This window comes from Berghia stephanieae, chromosome 14 (genome assembly GCF_034508935.2).
Source record: "Berghia stephanieae isolate SIO BIC M18660-M18661 chromosome 14, UCSD_Bste_1.3, whole genome shotgun sequence".
In the NCBI taxonomy this organism is placed as follows: domain Eukaryota; kingdom Metazoa; phylum Mollusca; class Gastropoda; order Nudibranchia; family Aeolidiidae; genus Berghia; species Berghia stephanieae.
The window spans coordinates 11,980,066-11,991,907 of NC_088373.1; the positions used below are offsets into that span (position 1 = coordinate 11,980,066).

General features: G+C 34.7%; 1 protein-coding gene across 1 annotated transcript; it reads left to right on the forward strand.

Moving 5' to 3' along the window:
* The first annotated feature begins 4,072 nt into the window (after positions 1–4,072).
* Positions 4,073–10,568, forward strand: LOC144959622 (uncharacterized). Its single transcript, XM_078892261.1, has 2 exons — positions 4,073–4,186; positions 7,282–10,568. Exon 2 carries the CDS (start codon positions 7,579–7,581, stop codon positions 8,662–8,664), a length of 1,086 nt encoding a protein of 361 aa, XP_078748387.1. The 5' UTR covers positions 4,073–4,186; positions 7,282–7,578; the 3' UTR covers positions 8,665–10,568.
* The last annotated feature ends 1,274 nt before the right edge of the window (positions 10,569–11,842 follow it).

Here is an 11,842-nt window from a genome sequence, read left to right on the forward strand (position 1 = left end):
GGTGATGGTGGTATAGTGGTAGCGGTGGTGGTAGTAGTAATGATGATGGTAATATTATTATTATTATTATTATTATTATTATTATTATTATTATTATTATTATTATTATTATTATTATTATTATTATTATTATTATTATTATTATTATTATTATTATTATTAATATTATTATTATTATTATTATTATTTATTATTATTATTATTATTATTTTATTATTATTATTATTATTATTATTATTATTATTATTATTATTATTATTTTTATTATTATTATCATTGTTATTATTATTGTACGTATTGGTGGTATTACTATTGTTGTATTTTTTTTTGGTGGTTATTAATGGTATCAGTTTATTGTTTGGTCCCATTTGCCTTTATTTTCCACTTTCATGTATGTGGTCATCAAATTGTATGATTAATTGGCGAAAGCCTAAGATTGAATAAATTTTGTAATATCGTATGGTAACCATCATTGTCGACGACATCGTCGTTGTCATCATAATCATCATCATCATCATCATCATCATCATCATCATCATCATCATCATCATTAACAACAACAACAACAATATTAACAACAAGTACAACAATAGAAATAAAAACAATATCAACATCACCATACAATTTCCGTCATCGTCTCCACAACTATCATTCTAACCAACAGCACCACCAAAACCACTACCATAATTACCCCTCACCGCCTCGTCTTCCTCCTCCTCCTCCACCACCACCACCACCGCTACCACTATTCCAACCACTACCACCACCGGCACAATCATTCTGACCACCAAGACAGCAGTAAAAATTATGCAATTTGAGCTCTGAATGAAACTCGAGTCATATCGCTGTTGTTGCTTCTCCATGAAAACTTTAAGGTTACTACGTACTACTGAAAACCAGAAATATGTAAAAGCAATATTAATATCGCCGTTGAGGGATTAAAGCATCTCTTTAATTTTTCGAGTGAAGGAAATGGACTTGTATTGTCAAGGTGTTGTCGCATTATGTCTCGTCGCTTTATTTTTTAGTTGTATTCTCTTTCGTGATTCATTTTTGATTACGTTTGGAAGAATTAAAATCTACTGGTATTGTCATTTCATTGTGAATGTGATTATTGGTGGTTGAAATATTTTTTGTTTAAAGGCGAAAAAAAAAATCAAAAAAATTTTTTATTAAAAAAAAAACAAAAAAATAAAAAATAAAAAATATATATCATATATATATATATATATATATATATATATATATATATATATATATATATATATATATATATATATATATATATGACCGAATCCTCTTTGCCCAACCACTGTAAATAGGCTAGAACCGCCACTGCAACTCACAAACGCGGATGGCAAAAACAATAACAAAGTCCTGAGTGACGTCATCTTCGAATTATCTATAGCCACGCCCCTGCATAAAGGTGACATAACTATTTCAGTAGCAAGATGTATTGACAGATTCTTTGAATTACGGACGTTAAAAAACGATTATGGATGATCTTTATTCTTGACTAAAAAAAATTGAGCTTATATTATATAGAGCAATATCTACTAAATGTGCTCAAAGCGCTTTACAAGGGGTCCCTGGCCAACAGGAACATTTAACATTTAGGACAGGACATGGCGCCTGTTAGGCGATGTTACAATTTTTTTCCGACAGAGTACAGTGGGAGAATGTGAGTAAAGAGTCTTTTCCAAGGACTCAACTATGCGCCGAGCGAGGCTCGAACCCATGACCTTCCGATCCGAAAGCGAGCGTCATACCAATAGACCACATAGCCGCACAAATGAAGCACATACTAGGCATCCAGTCCTCCAGAAGAGTGGTTTTACATTTCCGATGAAATAGGAACCAGTTTTTTTGACATCACACTTTACTTCCCCGTTAACTGAACGTCTAACTGGGCCCCAATCGTAGCCTTTGATAAGTTAGAGAACTTGTCTTTTGACGTTACTTTAGCTTAGTGCACCACCTAGTAATCTGTCATCAGTAGTTATCAAAAAATGAAGTGAGTAGGAAAACGCCAGAAAACAATAGAGAATAAAAATTTCGAGGCGGCGATGGGGGCTTTATTCGGAGTTGTCGTACCACTAAGGTCGCGGGTTCGAGCCCCCATCGCCGCCGAAAAATGTTTATTCTCTACTGTCTTTTGGCACTTTCCTACTCACTTCATTTCTTGTTATTATCAACAGTAGAGCCTGCTCCGTCCACTTTTCTTTAGTGTAATAAACAAGCAAAGTACAAGAAAAAAAATCATACAGAAAAAAACTCAGTCTTCCTCGAGGCAGGTTGATTTTGTAGATTACTACACCCCGACACCCCCGACACCCCCCCCCCCTTTCTTAGATCACAGTACTTCGGATAATCGATCAAAACTTTGATAGCCCAGATCTATAATGACACTTTAAGGACAAGTTTTCTAGCAAAAATCTTAAATATTTGATTTTTTTCTGAGTACATCGGTATAGATGGAAACAATGACATGTTATTGAGAGCATCACCTCATTATTTTCATTCAGCTGGCGTATTAAAGCTATCATATTTCATATATAAAAAAAATATACAAACCTCGTCAAACTGGTTTCATTTTTTTTACATCATTCAAAATTTCCAAAACTAACAAACATATAAAAAAGTGTGTTTGAACTAAGTGCCAGAAAAAGAAAGAAAGAGGAAAAGAGGAAAAACATCTGAAACCAAGAAATCTGATCAATGATAATTATAGAATTCTTTATTTGGTTTGCATGACAATTTATCTCTATCATCTTACAGCAATTTGTAAATTTTCTTTCTTTCTTTCTTTCTTTCTTACTTTCTTTCTTTCTTCTTCTTCTTCTTCTTCTTCTTCTTCTTCTTCTTCTTCTTCTTCTTCTTCTTCTTCTTCTTCTTCTTCTTCTTCTCTACTACTATACTATCTACTACTATCTACTACTACTACTACTACTAATACTACTACTACTACTACTACTACTACTACTACTATACTACTACTATACTATACTACTACTATATACTACTACTACTACTACTACTACTACTACTACTACTACTACTACTACACTACTATACTACTATACTACTACTATACTACTACTACTACTACTACTACTACTACTATCTACTACTACTATACTACTACTTACTACTACTACTACTACTACTACTACTACTACTACTACTACTACTACTACTACTACTACTATTACTATTACTACTACTACTACTACTACTACTACTACTTCTTTTTCTTAACCACCTCCTCCTCCTCCTCCTCCTCCTCCTCCTCCTCCTCCTCCTCCTCCTCCTCCTCCTCCTCCTCATCTTTCTCTTCCCCTTAAAATAATCCGACTTGATATTTTTAAAAAGCATCGAGAAATCATCTTTCCTCATCCTAAGAATCGAATTTTAGAACGGATCAAATCGATACTTGATGTCTGTAAGATTGAATAATCGATACCCACCATAATACATTATAATCATAGTAACAAGCGATTTGGAATCGTAAAAACGATAATGATATCGTCATTGTTTGTATAACGAGTCTACGATTTAATTTAAATATAATAAGATAAAAAATCAAAACAAACGTTTACATTTGCCTTGCTATCTAAATCATTCTGAACTCTATTTTATCAAATAATGAACTACAATTGTAGCATTTAACTTTCTGTAAATTATTGTGTCAACAATGTCTTGTAAAGCGGAGATTGACACTCTATAAATCTTATTATGTATTTATCTTATTATATGTTTGGCAAATCCGATTTTTTTTGGTTCCACTAAGTGTTGCACGGCGTTTACAAATGACCTGAAGATGTCTTTTGTGTACCTATGAGTTTGATTAAACATCACGGTGATTTTATCAAAGATTCCATTGTTTCGTCAATAATTCGTCGAAAACAGACGCCATCATTTTTTATCACGTTGGTTACGGGTTAAACATCTGGTGGGTGACTATGATAAATAGATATGAGTACTTGCAGCGGATGGATACCAGCTAGTGGTTCTTCTCATTATTTTTAAATACAAAAATTTGTTTAAAATTAATATAAAATCATTTTCCGTTTTTAAAGTTGGGAAATAGTTCTACGTCAAGGGAGCAAAATATTTAATATATTTTAACGGAAAGCTTGCCAACTTATTGATGATTACTTTATCCGATTACAAACAGTAACATTATGTCAGCCGATCACTAAATCCGGGTTCTCTACCCGAAGATAGCAACCACGCCCTTAGAGGGAGAACGTCAAACAGAGCATTGCGCATGCGTGTCTCTTATCAACTAAGGAAATATATCGTTTGGTTAATAAGATATCATTTTTGAAATGTTATAAAATGCATACTTTTATTAAAATAAAAACATAACCAATAAATTTATTTTGATGAAAAGTTGACAGGGATGTGTTGCAAAAAATGAAAAATAATAAGGAATGCACCCAAGATTAAGATTACCCGCCGTGACATCACGGACTTGTCGGTTCGGTAACTCAGACTAAAAGATGGCCGAGAAACGATTTAACTGGTGCACTGTTATATTTTATTTTATAAAATTCTTATGTATATAATAACATTTTTAAAGCGATATCTCAAATTACCAAAGGATAGATATCATCAGTTGATAAGAGAGACGCATGCGCAATGCTAAGATGACGTTCTCTCTGCAAGGGAATGTTGTCACAAATTGAAATATGTCTCCTTCTCTCTTTGTACACAATAAATAAGAGACAAGAATAAACATTTTGTTTTATTTATTTCATGTTTTTAAAAAGGTGTAGCTATCGTTTCCTTTAATATATTTTCTATGTGGCATCTGGTTTACCCTGAAAGAACATACGATTCTTACACTCTTGCTTTTTGGAATTCCGGACGAGCTTGCGAGTGCGCGTTGGAAACAAAGTTCGAATTTCAAAACGCAAGAGTGTAAGAAATATTTTATTCTACCCTTCAATCCATTTCGATTTCCTCATCTCTGAGTAAAAGACATTTTCAAATATATTTAAATGATGCTTCTTTTTTCAATAATCTAATTTGAGTGAAATTCATCGTCTGATAATCTGACGTCACAAATTATTATTGTAAACTTTATATCATTACGCGTTACTATTTAGGGAGAAGGGTAGAATAATACCGTTTCGGGCGATGGTTCACAATACTCCGTAAAGTTTGTAACAACTAAACCCAATGTACGACTACATAGCATTACTGTCTAGCAAGCATCAGGATGTAATAGACAAAGTAAACAGACTAAATGACCTCACACCCAAGATTGGACTGAACATAAAACAAAAACAAAAACCGTGTTAACAAATGTAACAGGCTCAAGAAAGCTCAACACAGGAACTGAGAGAATTGAAAAGGTAGAAGACTTCATTTATTTAGGTTAAAAAAAAAACAAATGGAGGAAACTCAGAGGAAGATGTAAAACACAGAATATGCAAGGCAAATTGAGCATTTCCGATGCTGAAGGAAATTTGGAGAACTAAAAAACTGCAGACCTTAATCAAACTAAAGCTCTTTAAGAATGTCCTATTCAGTTCTCTTGTATTATGGCAGTGAATGTCGGAAAGTACTACCAAATTAACAAACTCGTTGAATCGTCTCAAAACAAATGCCCCGAAGACTTTTATGATTATTTTTGCCTAACAAAATTAAAAATGAAACTCTGGGTGTGGTTCCCTACCTCCACAGTGTGCAGGGAGGTACATACTGTGTCTTCTATCCCCGTATATCTGTTTTCCAACTTGCATTCTGTCTTTCTCTTGGAATGAGATTACTTGGTTTTGTCCTGGCCCGAGTCCTAGCTGGGAGGGAAACAGTCAAATGCATAGTTATTGTTTTGGGAGGTGATATTTTTTTCATTGTAAATCATCTCTCTGTTATGTATTATTATATTTATTTTGAATTTATAATGTAAGCATTTGAGTGCATTCCTTTTAGCGGGGACCGTGCTTGTGTCCATATGAGACTTATTGGTGATCTCAAACTAAGTCCACGGATAGTATGCTCTTGGAATCTACTTCTGATCCCTATTTGTTCCCAGTTCCCCTTTGTCTTACTTTTTCTCGGATGCTTTAATTGTAATTCTAGAACTTTTTACTATCCCATTTTCTTCCTTTTTTACTGGCGCTGATATAATCTCAATGTGTTGCAAGTTCCGTAAAACCCTTAAAAACAAACAAACAAACAAAAATGAAACTCTAAGAGAAAAGACAGATACAATGAGCATTGGTGTCAATGCAGCAGACAGACATAAATAGAAGTCATCAGTGGATGCCTTATGTGTCCCGTGGCTTGGTGAGGATTAACTAAAGTTTGTACATAATCCCTATGTAACAACCAACTCTAGTTTATTACCGACAGTTATTATTGTTTTCAAGTTTTCCATTTTATTCATTTCTATAAATACAACATTTCAACCGAGGCAACATTTTCTTAACTTATGAAGTCCAACAGGGTATTGTTTCAGCTGTTAACCCATTCAACGGCAAGGCTGATCAGCTAACCTATACTGAAACATCACATTATTTTTTTAACAGACCGTTTATCAGTAAACTTCAACTATAATCATGGGACTCGCATGAAACACCAACAGTCCTCACTTCTGACCGAGGTTGTAAGTGGTAGAGTATGGATTAGCATATTTGCCCATAATTTTATAGATAGAATGAGCTTGGCCAAGGAGTTCACAACATTGCCATCCGGAAGTATAACGGACCAACACACAAACTCTGTGTAACCATGAACTTTTATAGTCTGGTTGATACAGTTTAGTGAGAACAACTCACAAACGCGGATGGCAAAAACAATAACAAAGGCCTGAGTGACGTCATCTGCATACTATCTATACTAAGGGGGAATAAACCGCCCTAGTAATCAGCTTTGCGTCACAAAAACCTTGAACTTTATAAAAAGACAAAAAGTCAAGGTAATGCCGCGGTAAACCAGATGCCAAAACTGTTGTTTTTTTCAGTTGAAATTACGATTTAAAAATGTAAAGTTATATCTTTGGTCACCTTACGTAACTTTATCATAGAATAAATTTTATTCTCCTAAATTAAACATGTAACTTTAACCCGCGTTTCATTTGTGTTGACGATAAATTCAACTTTTAGCATCTAAATCACTCCAACATCAAATCATTTCGAGGAGGCAGGTCATTAACGTCATAGAATATACAATTTAAGATCTCAATCATCTCAAAACAAAATATTGAACTGATTCAATCCATTCTTATTTCTTATTAATTACGACTTTATATTCTATTTTCGGCCTTAGGTTGACGACTACATTTATGGTTCCAGAATAAGATGGTGGGTCACATATTCGTATTAATCTAGACAACAAACAGAATGAGTGAATCCGCGTTACACTCCTAAGTTTTGCTTTATTTCTTATGTGATTCGGTTAAAATAAGGAACACATTGTGACTGTGGTGAGTATAATTACACGAGAAGAAGAAGAAGAAGAAGAAGAAGAAGAAGAAGAAGAAGAAGAAGAAGAAGAAGAAGAAGAACAACAACAACAACAACAACAGGAAGAATAAAAAGAAGAAGAAGAAGTAAATAACTAAAAATGGAGTGCAACAAAACTGCTGATAACTGTGTTTATGACTTGGCGATACCCCCTATTGTCAGTGACGAAATGATGTTCTATTTCCGGTTCATCAACTGGACGGTTCTCGTGGGGATCATAAACACATTCGGCGTCATTAGCAATGGATTAAACATGGCGGTCATTTATAGGATGGGTTTCACAGAAAAACAAGACATCAATTTAAGCTTGTTTGCTCTGGCGATATCCGACTTTGGGTCGTGTTTGACGTCACTGTGGTTATCAGTGGGTTTAAACCCCTGGTTCAAAACATTAAATCTACCATTCGAATCGGAGGAGATTGCCTATATTCTCGGCGCTTGGCCTCACGTAGCGTTTACAAAAATAACAACATTGATAACGGCCTTCATAACTTTTGAGCGGTGTCTTTGTGTATGGTTTCCCATCAAAATTAAATCTATTATTACACGAACACGAATCTTATGTTATTTGATATTTTGCTACGTGCTAAATATCGCTTTAATGATTCCTATATTTTACTCGAACAGAATTGGGAGAAAATTTTATATTGAACTTAACAGGACTATTCTGGGTCTTGTTTTCACTGACGAAAGAGCGCAAATAGAGAGCGTTGTTTATCTCTTTCTTAACGTCTTACTTTCTATGGCTGCCTTTGTTGTTATCATAATATTAACAGTTTTACTAGTAGTGAAACTTCGAGAAAAATCAAAATGGCGACAGATGGCGACTGGCGGGTCACGTGACCGTGACGCCAATGAAAATGGAAAGATTACAAAAGACGATAAGAATAAGAAAGATAACGAGAAAAACGTGAGTAGCAAAGACCAGAAAGTTTCCAAGATGGTGGTGATGATATCCACGTTGTTCATAGTATGTTTTATTCCAACGGTAGCCATGCAGTCAACGATGTGGCTGGAGAGAAAGGTTTCATTCCAGGGAGCGTACGCGAATCTGAACGAAGTTATGGCTTCTTTCACGTTTCTGTTGGAGTCCGTGAACACTTCAGTCAATATTCTGATTTATTACAGAAACAGTTCGAATTACAAGTCCGTCTTCGACCGGATGTTTAGATCAAAGAAACAGTAGAAAACGGTAGGGGTTGCCTGAAGCCGGTGATCGTGAGAATACTAACGAAAGAGTGAAAATGGAGAGGCTTCGTATGGGAAAAATAAAGAATCAATACAGATCAAAAATCAGTAACTGTTTTTATTGTATCAACCATCAAGGCTGGTAAAGTCATTATTGTAGTCTATTTGATACTATGGAAAAAGTCCATTATCCTATAATTATGTACCTCTAACCTATATGGAAATTCAACAATCTTCAGATTAGACGCAAACTAGCCAATTTATCCTCTATAAGAACTACCAGAAACGAATTGTTGTTGATGTCCCAGACAGATCACGGAACTTGCATATTATTTTTAAAAAATAATAATAATATTAATAATAATAATAATAATAATAATAATAATAATAATAATAATAATAATAATAATAATAATAATAATAATAACAATAATAATAATAATAATAATAATAATAATAATAATAATAATAATAATAATAATAATAATAATAATAATAATAATAATAATAATATTAATAATAATAATAATAATAATAATAATAATAATAATAATAATAATAATAATAATAATAATAATAATAATAATAATAATAATAATAATAATAATAATAATAATAATAATAATGAAAATAAAAATAGAATCTTATAGAGCGCAACAATGAGGTTTTTGGCGCGTTAAATTACATTTTTTTTAAATTAATAAATTGAGCTTTATAAGCGCAATATCCACTAAATGTGCTCAAAGCGCATTACAATGCAACGTTTAACATGTAGGACGGGACATGTCGCCTTTTGGGCGATATTATAATTTTTCGGACAAAGACAACGCTATTAACGGCCAGGTACTCATTTTACACCTGAGTACGGTGAGAGAATGTGAGTAAAGAGCCTTTTCCAAGGACTCAACTATGCGCCATCGCGAGGCTCGAACCCAGGACCTTCCGATCCGAAAAGCGAGTGTCATACCACAAGACCACATAGCCGCATAACACAAAATAATATAGGGAGTACATGACATCAACAAAAAAAAAAAAGAAATGTTTTCAAGGATTTCTTGAAAACAGACAATGATTTGGATTCTGTGGAATGGTTTTCCATACAAACGGACCAAAATAAGAATAGGACCTACAAGTTCCCGCCTTTGTACGAATGCGTGGGATAGCCAAACGGGTGGTGTCATTGGAGGAACACAAAGATTGGGTTGTCGAATATTTCTTTAGGAGTTCTGTGAGGTAGGGAGGAACAGTGTTTTCCAGACAACGATAAACCAGGTCACGTACTTTGAATTTGACCCATTTCTCAACAGGTAGTCAGTGTAATCTTCGAAGGAGAGGTGTGGCAGAGTCAAACCTCCGCCTTCGAAAGACCAATATGACAACATTATTTTGGATCGTCTGCAGCCGCCTGAGTTTATTTTCCGAGACACCAAACAACAGAGCATTACAGTTAAATCCAGCTTTGAAAATAAAAGAGAAACGACAAGTTTCTTGGTAACATCCCCAGAAAGGAACTGTCAAATAGATCCATTTTTTTTTCAATTGTCACATCAATGGTCGGATAATTGTTTTAATTTGATGGTCCATCGACAGTTCTCAATCTAAGAATGCTCCAAAAAATGTTACCTTGTCAACAATATCTATGGACACCTCTCCCACTTTCAATTTCTTCTCGTTCCAAAATCTTGTGTTCCCTGCATACATCACCTCGGTTTTGTCGCCATTCAACCTTAGCCTGTTCCTGCCCATCCAATCTAGTACACCCAGTACGCATTGTTTTAAATGAGTGAAAATATTGTGGTAGATGTTAAATTTGAACCGACAAATTTGAATTGGAAACGTGTTCTATTTGAGCGGATATCATGTTTACAGTTGATGAAAAATAGATGTAATTTATATGGAAAAATTGCGCGTAACATTTGAAGCGGATATGTCACACATAATCGACTAGCCAGATGTCACATATGCTGCGGATATGTCACACATAACCCTATTTTCATGCTTGGGGGCCAAAAAGTTTCATAAAACTGTCAATGTTTGACGCAGAGACCTGACATTGGTGACTTTTCCTAAAATGATGAGGTTCATGACCATGCCAAATCTCATGCTTATCACGTGCATAGTTTACTCGCACTGAGCATGCTCATCTGGAATTTGAGATTTTCCGATCTGGGGACCAATGGCCTCTATGACTTTTAAAGAGAAAAACACAGAAAGTACTATTTCCTGATTTGGGGGTCATTTAGCCCCCGTGACTTTATAGAGAAGACGGAGTGATATTGTTCAGTACTGACCCGCGAGTGCTGGAACTTGTTGATCAGTACTGATCAATATGTTCTGGCGCCTGTTGGTCAGTACTGACCGAGCCACGGACACTGAGGCCAGTACTGACGATGCAAGATTGCGAAAAGGAGTCGTATCAAAATGACAACATTATGGAAAAAGGCCATTTTTTAAATAACATGTTCTGCGACAAATGAATCCGCATTTCCTGTCCCACCTGGAAATGTCTTGGTTTCATCCTGTTTTGTCGGTTTACGTGAGATTTGAGCACAATTATTAATGAAATAAGTGGAATGTTTCAGACCGGAGAAAACAAACCAAATTAAGTGTCGAAATTCCAAACTGGCAACCTTGTTCATCCAGGTCTTACTGTGGCCAAAAAAAAAATATAGCAAGATCAAGCTGTGGCAGTAAACAACACAACGATCTAATCTAGGACTAGGAGCAGGAGGCTACTAAACTAGTGAATGTGTGAAATTTTCTGTGACGAATCATCCAATAATCTATGATTAACAGGAGATAAAATGAAACGAAAATCCCTCTAATTAATTCTTGACATTGTTCACACAACAAAATAAATAAAAAAGGAAGAGAAAATAAATTCACGCGTTTGCGTTTATTAATCAGATCAAATTGTGATATCGCCTAACAGGCGTCATGTCCCGTCCTACATGTTAAATGTTGCTGTTGACCAGGGACCCCTTGTAAAGCGCTTTGAGCACGTTTAGTGGATATTGCGCTATATAAAAGCTCAATTTATTTATTTATTATTTATGTGTCAACAAACACGAGCTCGCTCTAAATGTTTACATTCGGCATCCATTTTAAGCCCGTAGCTGCCACGTGACATCACTTTCCGTTGTCAAGAGGTGTGAACTAACCCCAGTGAAAAAGAA